This window comes from Poecile atricapillus, chromosome 28 (assembly GCF_030490865.1).
Source record: "Poecile atricapillus isolate bPoeAtr1 chromosome 28, bPoeAtr1.hap1, whole genome shotgun sequence".
NCBI lineage: Eukaryota > Metazoa > Chordata > Aves > Passeriformes > Paridae > Poecile > Poecile atricapillus.
This window is the reverse complement of record NC_081276.1, coordinates 4664213-4687679: the sequence shown is the minus strand read 5'-3', so window position 1 is coordinate 4687679 and position 23467 is coordinate 4664213. Positions and strand designations below refer to the sequence as shown.

The following is a 23467-nucleotide window of genomic DNA, read 5'->3' as shown; positions in this document are numbered from 1 at the left end:
CCAGAGGCAAACACAAAGACTCTCTGGTGGCTTTGCTCCACATCAGCTGCCCCCCAGTTCCATCAAGGTTTGCTGCATTGTTTCTCCATGCACAGCAAATTACATTGGAGTCTAACACAGTTATTTTAAGAAACAGGATAAATAAGTCATTCTTTGGACACCAGAGCTAATGAAGCCTGGTTTCCAGGGGATCTGTGCCTTGTCACTTCCAAATGACATTTTAGCTCTTCCAGGGCACAGCTTTTCTGTCAGGATTTTCCAGCAGCTAAACCCAGGAGCACTTAGGGCAGGGTCTGGCCCAGCAAAGGGGCAGTCTGCAACTGCTCCCTCCTACCACCTCTGCTTTTACTGCCCAAAATTTGGGGAAGGGAGATGCAAAAAGCCATTGTGAAAGAGCAATCATTCTTCTGATGTCCATGTAATTCCATGAGTTGTGGTGTGAGCATTAAAGCTGTTAGCACATTCCCAGCTCTGCCCAACACCAGCCCACAGGTCACAGTGGCAGCAAACAGCTTTAGTTAAATAAGAAGAAATTCAAAGATCCTGCAACATCTGCAGGAAACTACAGGAAAAAAAACAGGAATGTGAGCTCAGGATCATACAAAGGAGCTGGCTGATTCCTCGGAAAAAAGGGCTCTCACAAATACAGCACTTGACAGTGTTAATGCAAGAGAGCTTTTGCCCAGGTTGCTTCAGCAACCACAGGACAAATGTAGGCACAAGGTGTTAACATGGATGAGCACTTAACACACTTTAGAGAGGTCTCTCCACACAGATGCTCAGGGGAGCGTGGCAAAGCACCTCAAAAGAAATCCCCGGGCTGCGTTTTATCCCTGCTGCAGCACAGCCTGCTTTAGTCAGGGGCTGAGGAGCAGAAATCTTGCCATGAGTTCAGAAAATTCAGAGGACTCCATCCTGTCCTGAGGAAACCTGTGGGATCAAGGCCAGGCTGGACACGGCTTGGAGCAACCCAGTCTGGTGGAAGGTGTTCCAGGGGGTGGAATGAGATGGGCTTTAAAGTCTAATCCAAACTATTTTGTGATTTTATGATAAGCTGCAAAAAGGGCTCTGGGGAACTATTTGGCCCAGCAGTGCCATGAGATCAAAGAGAAAACTGCAATCCAGAGCAGCATGGCAGGACCCACTGCAAAGCCAGCCTGGCCCAGTGTCAGTCCTTAACCCCATAACAGCAGCTCACAGAGCTCACAGAGACAGAGAAAATCCTTCCCCTGGGAAAGGGGAGGGTCACCAAGTGCAGAACAGGAGCCTCTTTCCAACCTGCTCAATTGCTGTTCTTTGGCAGCACAGAATCATGGAATTGCTAAGGCTGGAAAAGACCTTTAAGATCAAGTCCAACCATCAGCACCACCACCATGGTCACCACTAAACCATGTCCCCCAAGTGCCACATCCACACATTTTTTCAATATTTATGGGGAATGATGACTCCAGCACTGCCCTGGGCAGCCTGTTCAATGCTTCATAACCTTTTTCATGAAGAAATTTTCCCTTATATCCAATCTAAACTTCCCCTGGTGTGACTTGAGGCTGTTTCCTTTTATCCTGTCACTTGTTAACTGAGAATTAGAAATTAGAAACCTCCCTCAGCCTCAGAGTCCCACAGACTATAAACTCTGGGTGAAAAACAGCATTCTCAGGATGTGAAAGCTGAAGAAACTCCTCGTGCAGGAATCCTGCAGCCACATTCTCTGTCACAACAGGAGCAAAGGCTCCACACTGAGACCTTTACACAACCACAACAGGCAGCTCCAGCTGCATCCAGCAAATCCTGCAGAAGGAAAGAGCCAGCAGAGCTTACAGTCAATCACTTTCTTCTCCTCTGCAGTGAAGAGCACAGCACGTCCGGCCTTCTCAGGGTGAGGCATTGGGTACCCGTTCTCCTTGAGCTGCTCCTCACTCATCAGGTACTCCTTGAGGCGCCGGTACAGGGCAGCTCCTGCACACAAACACAGGGCTGAGCTCTCAGCACTAAAGCACTGCCTGCTTCTCTGCCTTTACCAAGTCTCCTGCCACTATTCTGAACTTGCTTCCACTGCCTCAGCTCAGGATGCACAGGGGAAAAGGTGTTGGTGGTAATTTTTGAAATCTGGTCATTAGTGCACAAGTTGATTTTTAAACTCCTTGAACAAGGAGTATGAAGTCTGGAAAGCACAGCTGGAACAGAATTCCTCCAAAAGACCCATCTTCAGCCTTGCTGTTACTGATAGACCCAGCCCAATTTGGGACCTTGGAGATCATCCCATTCCTGCCATGGGCATGGACACCTTCCTCTGTCCCAGGTTCCTCCAAGCCCCATCCATCCCAGCCTTGGGCACTGCCAGGGATCCAGGGGCAGCCACAGCTGCTCTGGGCACCCTGTGCCAGGGCCTGCCCACCCTCCCAGCCAACAATTCCTTCCCAATATCCCATCCAGCCCTGCCCTCTGGCACTGGGAGCCATTCCCTGTGTCCTATCACTAAATGTGAGACTTCTCCCATTCCAATGTTTAAATTCAACAGCTGATAATTGGTAACCCAGCCCTCAAATACTCCTCAAAGGCCACCCACAGCTCACTAAAAACTTCATTATCAGAAGTTTCTTCCTGATTTCAGGCTGCTCATTTAATTTCACAGAATAATTATAACTTCTTGCACTCTGCCCAATATCTCCTTTGGCTGCTGTGTAAAACCCTTCCAATATTCCTGGGTGCCCTTTGATGTTGCTTAGCTGAGCTATACTGGCCCTTTTAAGCTTTCTCAATGTCAATTCCTTCTGCTCCATGGCCTCCCTGGCTCTTCTCTGATCTCCTGCACAATTTGCCTACATCTCTTGGCAACCAAAATACCCATAACTGATTTGAGCTCACATGAAAAATGCTCGTGGCACAACCCTTTGGCTACGATACGACCTTACTGTGACATTGGTGAAAGTGAAACCGAGCCCTGCAGAGATGGAGATTTTTAAGTTTGCCTTTTAATCTGACAGGCACATTGTAAAGAATTGCTTCAGGGCAAGAAAGTTAAAGTTAAATAATGCCCAAAGCACAAGAGGCAGCTCTGAATAGTTATTGATGCTCCATCAAAGCCAGCCAGGCTGCTGCAGTGACCTCACAGCCCCAGTGAGGATGGAAGGAGGGCACTGGTCAGAGGTGTCACCATCCCCCAAGGGACTCTGCAGCTCCATGATACAGTCAGTGATAATTCCTAACAAAGAAATCCCAGCAGGTCATAAAATCCTGGAATATCCTGAGCTGGAAGAGACCCTCAGGGATCATCAGTGCAGCCCCTGGCCCTGCCCAGACCCCCCAAGAACCCCACCCTGAGCATCCCTGAGAGCGCTGTCCAAACGCTCCTGGAGCTCTGGCAGCCTTGGGGCCGGGCCCATTCCCTGGGGAGCCTGGGCAGTGCCAGCACCCTCGGGGGGAAGAACCTTGCCCTGAGATCCATCCCAAGCCCTGGCACAGCTCCAGCCCTTCCTGGGCTCCTGTCCCTGGCCCAGAGCAGAGCTCAGCCCCTGCCCCTCCGCCTCCCCTCGGGAGGAGCTGCAGCCCCCGAGGAGCCTCCCCTCAGTCTCCTCTGCTCCAGCTGAACGAGCCCAGTGCCCTCAGCTGCTCCTCAGAGCCTTCCCCAGCTCCGTGTCCCTCCTCTGGACACTCCAACAGCTTTGGATCCTTCCCACAGGGCACAAAGTGCCCCCACAAGTCGAGGTGAATGCAGCAGCCTGATTCTGCTCCCCCCAGTCAGTGTCACACCCTTACAAGTGACAGCCCAGCAGGAGCAGGGTCTGACCTGTCAGATCCTCGGATCTCAGGCTCCCTGAGCGGTTCAGAGTAAAGCTGGTCTTGGCAGCAAGCTTCCCTCCCAGCACAGCTTCGTGGGACACCACCTTCTTGTTACTTGTCTCTGTAAGGAGAGGGGAACAGCACAGGGGGACAGAGATCAGGTACCCAGGGGGTGACTTCAGTCCTAGTTTGGGACACTACACATGGGCAAGAGGAGGGCTGTGTTTATCCTCTTGAGCTCGTTTTGCTCCAGAAATGGATTCTCTGTGCCACATAGTGATCCAGCATTTCCATTCCAGCACCACAGAGAGTTTTCTGTTCACACTGTCAGCCCACAGCAATTTTAAGGGCAGCAGGAACACTTCTACAGTTCTGCTAGAAACTTGTAGCTCTCCCTGCTCACTCTGCATAGCAAGCCCTCCAACTGACCAAAAGCAAGAGAGGAGCCAGAACAGAAACAACTTGACCCCTTCATGTGCTGTGTGAGGGCATCACCCACCCCCAGGAAGCAGCTTTGATTCTGGGGCCCTGCAGACCAACCTCCCACGCAGGACCTTTCAACTTCTTTCAGAAAGGAGCTTCAGAGCTCTAGAATATGCTCAGCACATCAGATAATGGCAGAGAGGGGCTTTTTACTAATCATTAACTGGCAGCCCTCTCCTAAAGGCCAGCCTCCAAGTTCAGCTGCTCTGCCTAATGGCCAGGAACGTAATGAAGACAGAGGGGAGAAAAAGGAAGAGACCAGAGGAAAAAAAATTCACAAGAACAGCACAAATTGATTGTTTAATGTACCCTCTCGAGAGCCAATAATGAAATGTCTTAACCCTCTTCGTTTCTCTCTTGAAGCTTAATGTGTGTAACAGATTTCTGTGGTGATGGACGAGTCTATCACTTTGAAGGCATCATGTGAAACTTACTCCATTAGCAGGGCTTTTCATTTGAAAGAACTTGTGCTAAAAAAAAACACACCCGTGTGGCATTATCTCCATTTAGGCTCAGAAAGCCAACAAAGCATTGCAGGACCTGCCTCTTGAAGGCCCATTAAAGCTTGCCAGGCTATAAAAAGCTAAACTGGAGCTGTTTGCCTTTCAGCATAATGCTGCTGAGAAATGGGTTCTGGCTCTTCAAACAAGTTTCTCTCTGTGGTTTGTACTCCCAGCAGGGCTCCAGCTGTTAAACTGCAAGGTACCTACTGTTGGTGCTGGCTGGGGAGTTGGGCACGAGGCTGCGGAGCTTCTTCAGGGTGTTCACAGCCACGTTCAGGTAGATGTTGCGACTGGTGCTGCGCTCATAGGCCACCTTCTCCTCTGCCAGGGCCTGTGAACAGCACAAGTCAGCACCACACACTCCCTTCCCGCTGCTCCCAGAAACCCAGAATGGTTTGGGTTGGGAGGAACCTCAAAGATCACTTTTTTCCACTTTCCACTATCCTGGGTTGGTCCAAGCCCCATCCAACCTAGCCTTGAATACTTCCAAGCGTGGGCAGCCACAGCTTCTATTGCTTTTGGAGAAAATAAATGTTTGGCTCTTAAAATACAGACTCCAAGTAGGACCCCCCTAAAAACACTGCCTGACAAGGAACTGAGTAATAAAGCAGAACATGGCACCAATATGTACTATGTGTGGGGTCTTGCTCTGGTAAGAGAAAAAAAAGTAATTTTCTTTTAAACCAAGTGCTGGAAAAAGCACCTTAATGTGAAACTTTCCCAAAGAGATTAATAAAAATTTCCTAATTAGCAAAAAATTATTTTCTTCAAACTTTAGCATATTTTAAACTGGTATCATCCCTTCTCTCTTCCCCAATATAAAGTCTGCTGCCACCTTGGCTTAAGTATTCCAGAGCTGCTCTTGATCCCAGGAAGATTTAACCGTGCCATGTTTTTATCAAGTAATTATTGATTCTTGTTCTTGCCTGGGAAAGGCTGCTTTCCCCACTTTGGTGCAGTGCAAGATCTTAACTGGTAAGAAAGGGAGGTTTGGCAAATGGTGATTCCTTGGATGCTACAGGAAGTTGGGAAGGTGGAATCCCACAAAATAAATCCTCATGGTGTCTGCTTTGATTCGGAACACACCCCACAATGTCACACATTTACCCAACTAATGGCCAAGGTTTTCTAATAAAATGTATTACCTTCTCAACTCTGCTTTTGGAAACCCTACTATACTGTCCCTACTGCTAGAAGGTTCCTTAAAAGTCTCTTTAAAAGCCTTCAGAAGCAGCAAGGAACCAATTCTAAACCAATTACATCTATCCCAAACACTTCCCTGTGCTCAACACCTTCATTCCAGGAGGTGTTTCTGGCTGCACCAGAGCAAAAGGTCTTTGACCACAATGTATAATTCCTCTGCATTCCTCTCCTGGGGTTATTAAAGGGATCAGGCAAGCTTTCCAAATGAAGGGAAAAATGGGATTTCCTACTGGAAGCCCCCACTGGAATGACACTTTCAGTCTGGTAATATTTAATGCTGGCTTCCTCAACTGAACTGTTTGTGGATAGGGGAGTTTTCATGGAATCAGGGAACAGTTTGGCTTGGAAGGGACCTTAAAGATCATCTAGTTCCCATCCCCAGCTTCTGCAAGCATAAATCAAATCAATTTTTCTGGATTTGCTACAATTTTAGAAGGTCTTGGCCAAGGCAGAAATGTCATTCCCTGCTGCAAACCTTATTCCTGAGAAGCAGGGATCTGTACAGACCTTGTCGAAGGCTTCCTGGGAGGAGGAGCAGAATTTCAGGCACTCATCAATGAAGAGATTGAGATACCTCTGACGAATGTTGGTTGGGACTTTAGCACCAAACTCTGTGGGAATAACAGGCCTCTGTAAAGTGGTGCTCTGGAGGTGAGACAGAGAAAGAGGCTGGTCAGGCTCCAGGATGTTGCTCCGAGGCTCTCCCACTTCCTGTTATTAATCAAGGGGTGACTTCCTTTTTGAAAATCTGGCCAAACTTAACACGCAGCACTTTTGATACTAAAAATACCACTTGAGGCTTCACCACCTTCAGAGCCTTAACTGCTCTAGAAAACAGCTGTATTAGACTCTGAAGTCAGCCAGGAGCCAAGGACTCCAGTGGCATTAGTCACACAGGCATTCCAGAGCAGGGAATGCTGACATTTCCAGCGAGAGATCCGAGGCTAGGATGGTACCGAGCATCACAGACTGCTCTGGAGCCATGAACACACAACTCCAGTTATGGGCACCAGACAGGTTTGGTTCTCTGGCTGTGAAGAGTGAACAGGAGCCCCCTCCTGCCAGGCTGGCAGTCACTTAACCCATTCACTTCCTGGGGCATTCCTGAAGAGTGACTACACTGGGGGGGTTCTTTCTTTTTTAATGTCAATCATGATGTTCCTGAACGGATTTATCCCTCCAATTTAATAGCATCTTCTTCAAAACCTGCATATTGGACTGAGCTATGACCCACCACTGCAGTTTTCCATTTCACACCAGTTTATTCCCCACATCACAGAACAATTGCCTCTTTTTCAGAGAGGAAAATGTACATTCATTTCTAAAATACCCAATTGTTTTGTCAGTTGTTCTCCATCCCACCCAAGAGATATCCATAAACCAAACCATCTGCTGCAATCTGGAATAAAAACAGCTCTGTAGAAGATGTGAGCTTGTTCCAAGGGGACAAACTGGTCCTATCTCAATGGGAAAAGTGCTCATTTTCCTCAGGAGACTCTCACTTTGATGCCCTGTTCAAGGGGATTTAGTCCTTTTTGTTAAATATATAAATTCTCAATCTCTAATATGATACCCTTAAGCACCTCTGTAACTCTGGTAAATATTTTATCCTTTCAGTTATTTCTCTTATTTTTAATCAAGTTCTACGTTACTATGGTGGCAGATGGGGTGGGAAAGGAAAAAAATTACCTTTCACTCTTCTAGAAATAATCAGAGCAAGTTATGACAGATCTTGACACAAAATATCATCAATAAAGGGATCTTTAATCAAGTCCTGGCACTAACCACGTTCTGCCATCCACTCCAGCAAACAGCTCCTTCTGCTATCCCCAGGCTGCTCCATGAGGAATTCTGTTATTGTCCAAGCAAGTAACAGCTTCCCAGTGCTCATGGAAAGAAGGGACTTAACAGAATCATGGAATGGTTTGGGTGGGAAGGGGCTTTAAAAATCATCCCATTCCCACCCCCTGCCATGGCAGGGACACCTTCCACCATCCCAGGCTGCTCCAAGCCCTGTCCAGCCTGGCCTTGGACACTTCCAGGGATCCAGGGGCAGCCCCAGCTGCTCTGGGCACCCTGTGCCAGGGCCTGCCCACCCTCCCAGCCAACAATTCCTTCCCACTATCCCATCTATCCCTGCTCTCTGGCAGTGGGAAGCCATTCCCTGTGTCCTGTCACTCTGCTAAGGAACTCCTAGCAAAGGTACCCAAAGACTGGGCAGAGATTCCAGGGGGTAAAGAGAAACAAAAAAAAAAAAAAACAAAAAACCAACCAACAAAGACAAAATAGTCTTTTCTTTAAACACTAGCAGCAGCATGAAGTTCAGTGATCACATTTTACTATTTAGGTCACAGAGGGACATTATTCATAACCACCTGCCTCAGTGTGGCCCACAGGGCCTGGGAAGGCCAAGAATCCATCCCTGGCTTTTCAGCACGGGAGGTTCCAAGCCCCTGACCCAAACACATCCAGGCCAGTCAGCACAAGAGAAGGCTTAAACTGGAGACAAGTGATCAATATTCACAGAGATCAGAGCAGCACTTAAGTATTTTTACCTTTTTCAATTCCTACCCCTCGAGTGTTTAATTTTTTATACAATGCTATCTAGGAAAACCACAGGAAGAAACAAACCCACTTAATCAACATAATCAAAACACCACTTTCAGGGAGTGCTAAATTTGGAACAGCAGGATCAAACATTCCACCCTCCCCAGGGAATGACAGGAAAGAGTTCAAATTCCCCTTACCTGTAAGGAGGGAACATGTGCTACCCTTTTGGGCACGATGGTGCTGGTGGTCTTGGAAGCCATCCCAGCCAAGGTGCAAGGCTTCAGAGGAAGGGTGGGGGCTTCAGAGTCATTGGAAGGTGTGACACTCCTGCCACCAAGAGTCGCCTTACTGCTCCCGAGGCCTGCAGGGAACACAAAACACCTGGGTGCAAATCCTGCCACTGGGCTTCAGGCTGCCAGAATGAACTCACTATCAAAGGCCAGTGCTGCAAGCTGTGATTTTCTCAAATCCAGGTCTCCAAAGGGATACAAATTGGGTAATTTTACCACCTTGCAGGCAAGGATGAAGAAATCTTCTGCCAGGAAATGTGTCTCATTTGTGTTTGTTTTGGGGTGACTGAGTCAGCAGAGTTTAAAGAGGTAACTCTGTCAGCTCTGTCACTGACACCCCACACGTCAGCTCTGAGTCCTTCCACTACAAAGGGACAGCAATGAGCATTAATTAGCACTTCCCTCCTGTTCCTGCCACCTCTGAAGGCTTAAATGGAAGAGAGAATGAAGAACAGACACAATCCAAGGAAGAAACAGAAAAAGGAAAGGCTGAAGTAAGGGAGGCCAAGTGAGACAGATGAGGCTGTACACATCTGACCTGTCACTTTTCAGAACAGGATGGAATTTCCCAGGTAAAGACCTTCCACTGGACACTATCAGCAAAGATTCAAGTCATGGCCAGCCCTACACATCCCCTGACAGTTCCACATGTGCTCAGGAGAAATACAAACACACGGTAGTGCCTTTGACTGGGGGGAGGACAGGACAGCGATCCCAAATCCCACCGCTGGCTTACTTTGCTTGGCTGCTGCAGTGAGGGCTGCATTTGGCACGTGAGCAATCCTCCTCTTTTCTCCTGGCAAACTGAGGGTGGTCTTCTGAACAGCCCCAACCAGCTGTGCTGCCTGCTGCTGAGCCAGCTGGATCCTCTGGTAACACACCTCCTGGGCCGTGGGGGGACGGTACGGCCGCACCACCGGCTTGCTCGGGGCCTCTGCCTGCACAGACAAACAGCATTTATGGCCAGCAGCTCCCCTGCTCCATCCACACCCCCTGCCTTCCACTCACCCCAGAAAGGTCTCTTCTTCTCAACCCCTCCGTTAGCAAGTACAGGGTTTTGAGAGGACAAGATCCCAACTGTCTTCCAGAACAAAATAATTAAGAGTCATCCTTCAACAAACATGGCATTAATGATTCACGCTCTGGGAAGGCCTCCCAGCTCACTGGCACGTTCCTCAATTGGCAGGTGGTATTAATGAACTGCTTTAAGTGGCGTGATGTTCCCCATGGCTGTGCCCAGCCCAGTCCTGGGTTCTATCAACACTCTCAGCCTTGCCCTAGCACACAAACCTAGCCCTGTGCTGCCTGCTTTGCTTTCTACTGCAATAAAAAGGTGACAATTCTCCACTCCCCTTTGCCACATGACACTGAGCTCCACTGCTCCCTCCCTGAGGACCCCCTGCATCCACCTCTGCACCACAGCAGCTCCCACCCCTCTGCAGCCCTGGAACTGCTTAAAAGCCTCACAGATACATATTTATGAGATCAGGCCATTACATAAACTGAGCTCTGAATTTCAAACAGGCTCTGGCCCTGCCCACTTCTGGAGGCACCTCACTGCCTCGGCTGTTACAGCACAAACAGGTTCCACACGCGTTCGTTTCCTTTGATGGCCAAATTAAGGTTTGCAGCAAAAGTGCCAGAAATTATGTCAGCAAAGAGAGAAGTTTCCCAGCAGTAGAAGTGCAAGAGAAGCAGCAGTAGTACAAACTTCTCCACTCTACTCAACAGCCTTTGAAATGTGAGGAGACTTCCCTGAAGTCTCCTTGGAGGAGGGTGGCCCAGTGTAACACCTCGGGGCAAACTGGCACCTCCTGCATTCCCGGCCTCTGATGCTGACAGCAGCTTCTGGATACCAAACTGAACTCAGGCAGACATTAAATTATAATTACAGACTTCCAAGCAGGACAGGCCACTCATTTTCTGCCTCACCTGCAATTCCTTTGGCCCCCCATTTCCTCTGGCAACCAACTCCGAACTCGGCTCCCTCCCCTTCTCCTGCTCAGTCCTTGAGCCATAAATCATGAGCAAGACTGAGCAAATATTCCACTTGGAGGGACACAGCAAAGCACAGGCCTCAATTCTGAGGTGAAAAGTGGCAGCTCAGGTGTTACAGCACCTCCTGGACAGAGCTGGGAGCTGCTCTGAGCTGAGACACTTCAGGGAATGCAGGTCCTGGCAGCTGAGCACACCAGATCGGCTCTGTTTGCCCAAGCAAAGGCTGGTCTGGAGCTCCAGTCTTTGGAAAGCATTTTGGGTTCAGCTGTCACATTAAGAAAATATATTTAAAAATTTGTACATGTCTAAAAGGTGCCTCTTTACAATAAATATTTGAGTTAATGAATTTCCAAGCCATTTGGTTCAGTCTCTTATCTCTTCACTTTGGAAGAAAGAGCCCTTATCAAACCACATGAACTGGCTGGAGATATGTAGTTAAATAAAACCCTTTGTATTGACCCCAGGGCTTCAAATATTAAAGGCAAAAAAACCTTTCCTAGGCAGAGAGGAAAGACAGAACAATTAATTTGGACTACCCAACTCAAATTAGTGCACAAGCCTCCACTCTTATCCTGCTGCAACATAAAACTAATCTGTGCTCAGCACCTGGAGGGAAACACATTAAACCCTCAGAGAAAACATGAATCAAAATCCCAGGAAGAAAGGAATAAAAAATCAGAATGTCTTCCTTGCTGTTTTTGGTTTTAATTGTTCTCTGTATTTGCACAACTGGGAAAGAAGAGTATCCAAACAAATGCTGCTGAGATCTTGGCTGATTCAGAACAGATGTAAGGTAATGGTTTTAAACATCTGACCAAATTCCTGCAGTATCTTTTAGATCCACAAGGCTCAGAAAAATACCAGCAGAGTCACCTTGCATTAATTTTTATTGAAATTGCTGAATGAAGCTATACTGGAGAAAAACAAACACCTCAACCTATCCCAAAGGGTTACACCAAGAGCACAATCCATTCACTCTTCCCAGCCTACCCTTGGTTTTAGGAAGGTTTATTAAGAGTTTTGCTGTCGCTTTTAACAGATCTTAAACATGGGATTTTTTTTAGAAATTAGAAAGAGGAAACAAAACTGCCATAGACTGATTCCAGCACAAACAACTCCCACACTGCTGCCTGGCCCTGGGAGCACAGCCTTTTCCAGGGTCAGGACAGAAAATCCTCACTTGGAACAAACTAAACATCTGCTTCTAAATTTGCACTTACATTTCCTTGTTTGACAAGATGAGAGATCCTTCTTTTTTGGCCAGGAAACAAGGTAGTTAAATTATCTTCTGTCTTTTCTTCATTTGCTTCCTCTTTGGATGGCTGGAAAACAAAAGAACAGGAGAACAGACTTGAAGATCCCTTGCAAGAGGGAGATGTGGAAAGTCTCCTTTTGGGTTAACCTTGCAGGGGGGGCAGATGAGAACACGTGGTCAGCTGCTGGGCCACTGACAAGAACCTTGTTGTGACCCCAGGAGCCACCAAGAAAGCCAAGGAACAGCAGCAGCTCATTCCCACCCCAGCAGCAGCTCCAGGAGCTGGAATGGGGCAGGATCAGCCTTACCTGCCACAGGAGCCTTGAACAGCCCTCCCCTGCCAGCCACTCACACACCTCACCTCCCATAGCATTTTTAGAGTCCGGGGGTTTGGGGTGGTTTGGGATTTTTAAGAAGTTGGGAACTGACTCATTTCTGCCCCAGGCAGGTACTGACACCTGCTCTCAACACCAAATCATGGTGCCCCCACCCCACATCTAGGGAAATGTTTTCTGCAGGTTCAGCCACAGCTGTCACTGCAGGAAGACTGTGGTGACACAATCCAGGTCACATCCAGAAACTCAGCAGGAGGCAGAAGCACCTCTCCAGCCAAAACTACTCCAAGCTCAGACCTGCTCCTGGACAACGAGAACTGCTTGGAAATCTGCTTGAAATTCAACTCAGTTGTTAAGTGATACAAAACACAAGTTTATTTTTCAAAATTCCAGCTGCTCTCCAGACAATATTGTTTTCAGTTTTTCAAAACAACTCCTGGCAAAACTCTGAGATGAACCTGACAATCTCTGAAATTCAGCAACAGAGCCCAAGGCTGGATTTAGGGATGAGCTCAGGAACCACTTGGGATAAGCCTGTGTTCCTCACCACAAGGGCACTCTGGATGAGCACTTCACCCTGAATCACTTGGCTCCCTAGGAGCTCTAAAGTCTGTTAATTCACTCACATCCCTAATAAACTCTCTCACAATTCAATTTTCCCAGATGGAAAAGCACTGCACTGCCCATATGCAGCTTCCTGGAATCCTAGAATCCTGGAATATCCTGAGCTGGAAGGGACCCTCAGGGATCATTGATCCAACCCCTGGCCCTGCCCAGACCCCCCAAGAACCCCACCCTGAGCATCCCTGAGAGCGCTGTCCAAACGCTCCTGGAGCTCTGGCAGCCTTGGGGCCGGGCCCATTCCCTGGGGAGCCTGGGCAGTGCCAGCACCCTCGGGGGGAAGAACCTTGCCCTGAGATCCATCCCAAGCCCTGGCACATTACTGAGACCAAACAACACCAGGTTGTGGTGGTTTTGCATGGCTTGGTGTTTGCTAGAGGTGGCCCCTGTGAGAAGCTGCTGGAAGCTTCCACCATGTCCAGCAGAGCCAATCCCCAATGGCTCTGAAGATGAACAAGCTGCTGGTCAAGGCTGGGTCAATTAGAGGAGATGGTAACACCTCTGTGATAACAGATTTAAGAATAAAATCAAAATAAAGTGGGGCATGCAGTTTTAATTCCATTTAGAGGAGGAGGTGGGAACATGTGAGGGAAATGACATGGAGACACCAAGGTCAGTGAAGGAGGAGGAGCAGGAGGTGCTCCAGGCACTGGAGCTGGGATTCCTCTGGAGCCGTGGTGATGACCATGGTGAAGCAACTGTGCCCCTGCAGCCCCTGGGGATCCATGGGGGATGCAGAGATCCACCCACAGCCTGTGGGGATCCACAGGGGATGCAGAGATCCACCCACAGCCTGTGGGGATCCATGGGGGATGCAGAGATCCAGCCACAGCCTGTGGGGATCCACAGGGGATGCAGAGATCCACCCACAGCCCACGGGGATCCACGGGGGATGCAGAGATCCACCCACAGCCTGTGGGGATCCACGGGGGATGCAGAGATCCACCCACAGCCCCTGGGGATCCATGGGGGATGCAGAGATCCACCCACAGCCCACGGGGATCCACGGGGGATGCAGAGATCCACCCACAGCCTGTGGGGATCCATGGGGGATGCAGAGATCCACCCACAGCCTGTGGGGATCCACAGGGGATGCAGAGATCCACCCACAGCCTGTGGGGATCCATGGGGGATGCAGAGATCCACCCACAGCCTGTGGGGATCCATGGGGGATGCAGAGATCCACCCACAGCCTGTGGGGATCCATGGGGGATGCAGAGATCCACCCACAGCCCATGGGAATCCATAGGGGATGCAGAGATCCACCCACAGCCCCTGGGGATCCATGGGGGATGCAGAGATCCACCCACAGCCCCTGGGGATCCACAGGGGATGCAGAGATCCACCCACAGCCTGTGGGGATCCACAGGGGATGCAGAGATCCACCCACAGCCCCTGGGGATCCACGGGGGATGCAGAGATCCACCCACAGCCCCTGGGGATCCACGGGAGATGCAGAGATCCACCCACAGCCCGTAGGGGAGGTGCCCACACCAGAGCAGGTGGATGCCTGGAGGAGGCTGTGAGCCCATGGGAGAGCTGCTGGAGAGAGGGGGCCCTGCTTCCAGGCTGGAGTAGCCTGTCCTTGGAGGACTGTACCCTGTGTAAGAGTGACCCACACTGCAGCAGTTCTGGGAGGGCTGTGTGCCCAAGGAGGGACTCACAGTGCAGTACAGCTGCTCCTTGTGAGAGTGGAGCCACACTGGAGCAGCTCACAGAGAACTGTCTCCCGTGGGAGGGACCCCATGGTCTCACAGGGGAAGGATTTCTCTCCCAGAGCAGTGGAAGAAAATCTCAGTGATGAAATGACCAAAAGCCCCATGCCCTGTCTCCCTGTGCTGTCAGTGGGAAGAAGGGAGGGGCTGGGGAGTAAAAAGGTGTTTTAAGGGCTTATTTTACTTCTCATTATCCTCCTCTGATTTTGTTAGCAATAAACTCACCTTGTACCTCTAAGCTGAGCCTTTTGCGTCCTTGGAGTATTCTCTCCTGGTCTCTATCTCAACTCATGAACCCTTTGTTTGAATTTTTTGTCTCCTCTGCCCAGCTGTAGCAGGGATGGGCAAATGAGTGACTTTTGTGGGTGCCTGGTGTTTGGCCAGTGTCAAACCACAATGGGTCCATCTAGGAAATTATTCCATGAACAAAACCAATGCCCCATGACCAATCCCACCCAGCAGGTGCCTACCCACAGACACCCATCTCCCAGAGAAGGATCCCTGTGCTGCAGTGAGCCTCCTTCCCAAAAGAGCAGGAAACCAAACCTCAGTGCAGGGATACAAAGGAGCCACACGTGGCTGCTGACAGCTGAGCTTTGTCACCCCAGGCCACAATTAACTGTTTGCTGTGGCTGGCAGCCCCTGGTTCAGCACTTTCTGAATTCAGTGATCAGTAATTCCTGCTAGGGCACAGATTATGTGCCCTTCAACTATTTTCTTTTTATGTAAATACTGTCTTTTTACCTCCTTAATCTGAAGCCCCTGGTACCACTGGAAGAAATTTTATCCTCCATTTCTTGCTTGCACCATCCACAAGGTATCCAGAGATCCTGAGGAACTACCTGTAGTATGCATTTAGAATAGGAAAGATGAATTTGGGGAGTCTCCAAAGTGTCAGACAAATACTGGACTTACTTGCACCAACACTCTGTCCAGGTTCTACCTGCCCCAATGTTCCTTAAACTCTGCTGCAACAAGAAGGCAGTGCCCAGACTGGCAATCTTAGATTGGCTTTGAAACCCCCAAAACTCACTCCCTGTAGCCTTTTCTCCAGCCATCCACACCCCAAAGGTTCTCAGGCCAGATGGAGACAGTAAGTAACTGATAACCCTGAAAGCTGAAAGCCTTCCAGAAAAAAGGGAACTGAACCCTCACATTTCACAGCAGCTTTCAATCCAGCAGGTAAATTCAGGTGCAAACACTTCCAAACACTCAGTCACAACAAGGAAGAGATTCTTCCAACACATGGAGTCTCCCTCTTCAGCTACTTGAGATAAGCAAGTACAATCAGTCCTTCCACCTTTGGAGGGGAGAGAACCAACAACCCCAACCCAGCATTACCTGTTTCCCCAGCCTTCCCTTGTCTTCAGTTTTCACATCTTTAGATTCATTAAAGATCCTGAGACACTCCTCCATGGGATCTGACTCGAAGTCCACATCTTTCTCAAGGATGGAATAATCAATGTCATCAGATGTTGAGGAAGATGATGATGACTTGGACAACTTTGAGCGCTTCACTTTCTTTGTCCTGTCCTTGTCACTCTCAGAGGCCGAGCCAGAGTCAGCCCCATCCAAGTCTGAGCTCACATCAAGTAACGAGGAGGACAAAGGCCGGCCTTTGTCATCATCATCACCACTCTCATCTCCAAACAGGTCCACGTGACTCAAACTCCGCTGTTTCCGACCCTTCTTTGGGTCTCCTTGTCCTGCAGAACTGACCTTGTCTTTCTTTCGCTCCAGGGAGGTCTTGCTCCCTTTCTCCTTGTTTTTACGACCAGAGCTTTCCTTTCCATTTTTCACGTCAGCTGTTTTGCTCTGCGAGTCCTTCTTGCTGCTCTCCACTTTCTCTGTGCCCTTGGTGACACCCTCGCTCTTGCTTTTCCCTGAACTGCTGGTGGTGGACTTGGATTTTTCTTTCTTGCACCCATCCACTTTTTCTGACTTCTGTTTTTCAGGTTTCTTCAAGTTCCCATCTGTTTTCACTTTAACGCTTTTGTCTTTACAGTTTTTCTCTTCATTCTTCGTTTTTAATTTTTCTTCTTTCTTGAGCACTTTATCTTTGTCTGTATTTTTATTTTTCTCCTTCTTCCCAACCTCACTGAGGCCTGGTGTTTTATTAACATCTGTTTTCTTCCTTTTTTTGTCTTTCGAGTCTTTGTTTTTATTTTCAATTTCCTTGCTGTTCTTAACAGAACACAACTTCGCTGCTTTTGAATTCTTGTCTGATGAGCTCTTGGCAAGGTTTTTCTGTGAATTTGGAAGGTTCTCCCTGTGCTGTGCTGCTTCTTTGCTCTCCTGGGAAGCAGAGCCATCTACTTTTGTGCTCTGCTCTTTGCTGGAGAACTCGTTTGACTCACTCTCAGAACCAGCTTTTGAGGGTGAACTAACAGAAGCTGTTTTATATTCCACCTCAGCCTCATCCTCAGAGGAGGAGAACCTGGCCAACACCTCATCATCATCGGGATCTTCGCAGAGCTTCTTCTGCAATGGTGAGTAAGAGTCCTCATAATCAGAGGCCCTTTCCCTTTTGGACCCCTTGGTTGTGGCTTTGCCCAACAGCCTGGCAGAGTAATTGGAAAGGGGGTCGTATTCCAAGTCTGTGGAAGGCTTGGAGTCATCAATCACGTATTTATTGTTAGTGACAGTGCTGCTGTATTTTTTATTCTGGACTACAGCTTTGGGGACATATTCCAGTGAGCTCCCCTTGGAGCGGGAGGAATCCAAAGTGTATTTACTGGACCGGCCAGCAGCAGCCAGAGGAGTGGGGTTGTAGTCCGAGTTATTATTGAAGTTGTAGCTCCCTGGATTATACTCCAAGGAGGAAAAGGAATCATTCTGAGGCCCAGCTGCTGACACAGGTGTGTTTGAAATGAGTGAGGAGCCCTCTGAAGCACCAAACTCCTTTGTGGTTTCCAGCAGCTCTTCGTATTTCTTCTGCTCCCTCTCCACTTCATTCTTCACTGCCTCAATGGCCTTGTTGACCAGCTCCAGCTCCAGAATTCCGGGTGTGACATCTGTAATGTCAGCCAGAGTGCCATCCTCCGCCTCCAGCGATGACCTGGGAAGCTCAGGGTTGTAGGGATCATAGCCTCGCTCTGGAAAGAGAAAAAATAATCATTTACTGCCACCAATTGAAGTAAAATATAAAGACACTTTTTAAGGTCTGCTCTGATCAAACCCCAGCACTGAATGACACAACCAAAAGCCACACTCTTGCACCACAGAATAAATAAATATTGGATATCAAAAGCCACTGGTGATGTTCTCTGGCCTACACTAAACCAGATTGTACAAACTACTCCCAGGACTAAAGATCTGTTAAACAAAGTGCTTTTAACACTCATGGAAAAGCCTGTAAATTAAATACTCTATAGAGTACCAAAGAATAATCACTGTATTAGGCCCAAGGGGGGCTGACTGTGCACACAACTATCTGCTTAATTCAATAAAGGTGCCAAATAAGAAAGAGGATTCCAGTGAGAAACTCTGGATTAGGTTCTCACTTCCCAATGCCAACACCTAAAGCCCACCAAAAGCCTCCAACACTCCTCAAGGCTCATTGTTTCTCATGGCAGCTGCAGGAAACCACTCTGATCTGGACTGACAAACTGAGAGCTGCTGGTAGGAAGGAGAAACTACAACAGGCAACACAACTCAACCACTCAGAGAAAACACCAAGACAAGAACACTGAACACAAAAAACATTTCCCTCTTCCACACTCCCCTTCCCAGAAAAGTCCCTTCATCACTGGCCTCTCTTCCACGTCCAGCCTGGAGAGAAGAAGGCTCCAGGGAGAGCTCAGAGCCCCTTGCAGGGCCTAAAGGGGCTCCAGGAGAGCTGGAGAGGGACTGGGGACAAGGCCTGGAGGGACAGGACACAGGGAATGGCTCCCAGTGCCAGAGGGCAGGGCTGGATGGGATATTGGGAAGGAATTGTTGGCTGGGAGGGTGGGCAGGCCCTGGCACAGGGTGCCCAGAGCAGCTGTGGCTGCCCCTGGATCCCTGGCAGTGTCCAAGGCCAGGCTGGACAGGGCTTGCACTGACCTGGGATTGAGGAAGGTGTCCCTGCCCATGGTGGGTGTGGGACTGGATGATTTTTTAATTCTCTCCCAACCCAAACATTCCAGGACTCCAATAATGACAGCTGCATTTAGCAAACCTGAGAGAAGCTACAGGAACATTAACAGCTGCTTTTTGACTCTGAACTGTTCTCAATCCTTGTTTTATCATAGCATCTCTGGATGCTGACATTCCAGAGGAGCTTTTTGTTCTTTGCTACAAGCACTAAAACTGGCTCTCCAACGTGGATATGCAGAAGATCCAAACAACAAGCAAAGAGACAGGAGACAGAAAACAGAAAATTAAAAACCTCTCAGGTCTAAGAGGGATGAGAGAATTTCTTGCAACATTAGAAACAGGCAGTGTTAAAAGAGCTGTTTCTACCATTCTCATAAGACCAAAGAGTTTGGGGTTTTTTGGGGGGGGCAGGGGTAGGTTTGGGGTTTTTTAGAGAGGATGCATGAATGCACAGCTTCCTTTGGCAACAGGAAAAGGATCTGCCTAGCAGTTGGCAGAAATGACCCCCAAGGAAGCAGAATGAAAGAGGCTGGGTTAAAATAAAACCAGCAGTTTTAGAAAATACTTTTTATCCCTCTGGGTTTGCGAAGTTTTCTTCCAAACCAATTAGCTCCTGATTGAACAGGGACTCTGGGCAACAGCAGCATGATGTCACCACCTTCCACAGGCCTGTCTGAGCCTTATTCAGAGCCAGAAACATGGGGAAGAGGAAAAAGGTGCTATTTCTATAAGCAGCTCCCCTCCAGCTATTGCAGAGAGCTGTAATGATGACACAAAGAGCATTTCCAAACCCAGGCTGGCCTCCTCCCCTGGCCACCCAGCACAGCTAGGGACACAGGGAGGGAGCAGGTGACCAATTCCTGGTTAGAAATCTTGAAGAAAAGCAGGTAACAAGGAAAAAACATGAACAAGTCCATCAGCAAAAGGAGCAGCATCAAGGCAAGGATATGAACAGATTATCAGAATCATTAATGTCAGCTAAGAAGTGATAAGGAGAAGACAGCTCTCCATCCCCACCAGCTCAGCTCTGACCATGGTGTGAAACATCAGCTCCACACTGGCAGAAAGGACCAGGGCACTGAAGCCTGGAGGAGTCAGCTGCTACTCTCTAAATCAGGATTGAGACCTAAAATTCAGCACAAATATTTTAAGGCAACAGCTGAAAGCCTACTAATTCATGCAGGGCTAAATATCAGATGGTCTGCAAACAGAGAACACTGAGTCTGGGTCTAGAGACTCGCCAAAAAAACCCAACAAACCCTAACCAAGTAACAGCCATCTGTGTCCAGGCAGAAAACCAAACTATGGTAAATGTATCAGGAGCAGGGAAAGCAGAGGGCAACCCCAGCACAGAGGTGGTGTCTGCTGCTCATCTCTAGCACAGAACTCCTGCAACATTTTCTGTGGCTGGACCAACCAGATGAAAATACACAGACATTACAACACACACACAGACATTATAACACACACATTATAACATGTTATAAATTCACTCAAAGAGTGATATGACTTAATTAGACACACACAGACAACACACACACACATTATAACACACACATTATAACACACACACACATTGTAACACACACACACAGACATTATAACACACACACATTATAACACACACACATTATAACATACACACATTGTAACACACACATTGTAACACACACAGACATTATAACACACACACACACATTATAACATGTTATAAATTCACTCAAAGAGAGTGATATGACTTAATTAGACACACACAGACAACACACACACATTATAACACACACACATTATAACACACATACATTATAACACACACACAGACATTATAACACACACATTATAACACACACAGACATTATAACACACACATTGTAACACACACTGTAACACACACACATTATAACATACACACATTATAACATACACACATTGTAACACACACACTGTAACACACACACATTATAACACACACACATTATAACATACACACATTATAACATACACACATTGTAACACACACATTATAACACACACACATTATAACATACACACATTATAACATACACACATTATAACACACACACTGTAACACACACTGTAACACACACACTGTAACACACACATTGTAACACACATTATAACACACACACTGTAACACACAGTTAACTGTGTGTTAACACTGTAACACACACTGTAATACACACATTATAACATACACACACACACATTGTAACACACACATTATAACACACACACACAATAACACACACATTGTAACACACACACTGTAACACACACACATTATAACACACAGTGTAACACACACACACTGTAACACAGTTAACTGTGTGTTAACACTGTAACACACACACTGTAATACACACACATTATAACACACACATTATAACATACACACATTGTAACACACACACATTATAACATACACACACTGTAACACACACACACTAACACACACACACTGTAACACACACACACTGTAACACACACACATTATAACACACACACATTATAACACACACACATTATAACACACACACATTATAACACACACACATCGTAACACACACTGTAACACACACATTGTAACACACACACAGAACACACACACATTATAACACACACACACTAACACACACACACTGTAACACACACACATTATAACACACACACACACTATAACACACACACATTATAACACACACATTGTAACACACACATTGTAACACACACATTGTAACACACACATTGTAACACACACACACAACACACACACATTATAACACACACACACACATTATAACACACATACACACATTGTAACACACACAGTATAACCTCAGGACATGCCACAGGCTTTGAGACAGGGCAGGGAACGAGCTCTTGGGGAAGTGTGGGGAAGCCTGATGGATTCTCCAGCACTGCTGATCAAAGGCTGCCAGGCCATGAAAGATTTGTGTAAGTGGCTCCACGATGCCCATCAGCACTGTCCCCTCTGGCCACGAGGCATCTGCAGATAATGCAGCAGAAACACGGCAGGAGGGGGTTTTATTTATAGGAAAACCCAAACACAAATCTATATATATATTTATATGTATATATATGATGAGGCATAAACACACAAGTCTCCAAAACAGAGATGTTCAACCTGCTATTTGAAATCAGAGCAGCTTTTCAGCTGCCAAACTACACACCCGGGAACCTGGAAAACGAAGGATCTTCCTGCCACTGGAATCTGACACTCAGAGGAGTCTACTTGATGTTTTCCTTTATTCCTCTTTCACTAACCTGCACACTCAGGGTGTAGCTCAGGATGAGCTACACTGGGGTTGCTGTTCTGATGCAGCAGATGGCTGCAGCTCCTGAGGGAGCAAAAGGACTGAGAGATACTCATAGTGAAATAACTCTTTTTGGAGGGATGGAAAGCAGAGTCTGCTCTGACCTTCGGGAATCATGAGATAATGAGACTTGAGATGCCAACTCCTTGCAGGATTGTGAACTGAATAGTTTTTAAAGTACAAACTATTTTAATAAATTAATGTACCTCAGACATATGAAATAACCCTCCTGAGAAACAAAAAGTGAGGTTACCATCAGTATTATAAAAAACAAATTATTAATATTTTATACAGAACCTCAGTGGATGTTTTATTTAACCCAGAATTGCTTTAGAACACACCCAACTGAGCTGTGCTTAAATCAGCCATTGCAGCACAGAAAATACAGAAGCATAAAACAAGATTCTACCTAAATAAACTGGGCTGATGGGTTTTTTTCCTGGTTACTGTCATGTTCATTGCAGGACATGAGGCCTCAGTTCCAAGGTGGAGCTGGATTATTACAAAGCTTCCCCTAGCCAGACTCCTCACTGGTCCTTCTAGTTTGGGCAACAGGCAAGGGCAGTAAACAAAGCTGATATTAAAGAAGAGTGGGAGGACAAGGTCACCTGTGTGAAGGTAAAACTTATTTCACAGTGAATCATTCCAGAGAAAAGTCTTTCTTCTTTCTTTTTTTTTTTTTTTTTTTTTTTTTTTTTTGTCCAGCCCTGCCACAGCACATACCTAAGATGTTTTAAACTCAGAAAAGCCCAAATGTGTGACAGGTGCTGGTCAATGCAAACCTGCAGGTTTTGGAAAAGGAATCCAGCTCTTGAATGCATGTGGGGGAGAAAATCCTGGGATGGTTTGGGTTGGAAGGGATCTTAAAGCTCATCCAGTCCCATCCCTGCAATGGGCAGGGACATCTTCTACTACCCCAGGTTGTTCCAAGCCCCATCCAACCTTGGACACTTCCAGGGATGCAGCAGCCGCAGCTGCACTGAACAACTGGATGACAACTGCTTCCTCCAGATCCAACAGAGCTACTCAGCTCCTGCTGCCAGACAAAAGGCCTGCAAAAATTAGAAACTTTCAAATTTACAGCAATTAGGAATTCAAAACAAAAGGTTTTGCTGGCCAAGCTGCAGAGGGACCAGCATGGGTCAAAAGACATTGAACATTTCTTGTAGTGAACCCACAAGAAGGACACTGATGGGCTGGAGCATGTCCAGGGAAGGGAACAGAGCTGGGAAGGGTCTGGAGCACCAGGAGGGGCTGAGGGAGCTGGAAAGGGGCTCAGCCTGGAGAAAAGGAGGCTCAGG

The 23467-nt window shown here is 47.5% G+C and overlaps 2 protein-coding genes across 2 annotated transcripts in view; one reads left to right on the top strand and one right to left on the bottom strand.

Moving 5' to 3' along the window:
• Nucleotides 1–23467, top strand: part of SCAMP4 (secretory carrier membrane protein 4) — a 138267-nt gene that overhangs the window by 18359 nt on the left and 96441 nt on the right. The window lies entirely within an intron of this gene.
• REXO1 (RNA exonuclease 1 homolog) overlaps nucleotides 1–23467 on the bottom strand; it is a 46182-nt gene that overhangs the window by 11996 nt on the left and 10719 nt on the right. Inside the window, exons 2-9 of the mRNA XM_058858679.1 lie at nucleotides 16075–17828; nucleotides 12028–12129; nucleotides 9546–9747; nucleotides 8717–8880; nucleotides 6477–6614; nucleotides 4974–5097; nucleotides 3788–3901; nucleotides 1819–1956 (exon numbers count right to left, since the gene is read on the bottom strand). Of these exons, the coding sequence (XP_058714662.1) occupies nucleotides 1819–1956; nucleotides 3788–3901; nucleotides 4974–5097; nucleotides 6477–6614; nucleotides 8717–8880; nucleotides 9546–9747; nucleotides 12028–12129; nucleotides 16075–17828 (2736 nt within the window). The remainder of the gene's footprint in view (nucleotides 1–1818; nucleotides 1957–3787; nucleotides 3902–4973; nucleotides 5098–6476; nucleotides 6615–8716; nucleotides 8881–9545; nucleotides 9748–12027; nucleotides 12130–16074; nucleotides 17829–23467) is intronic.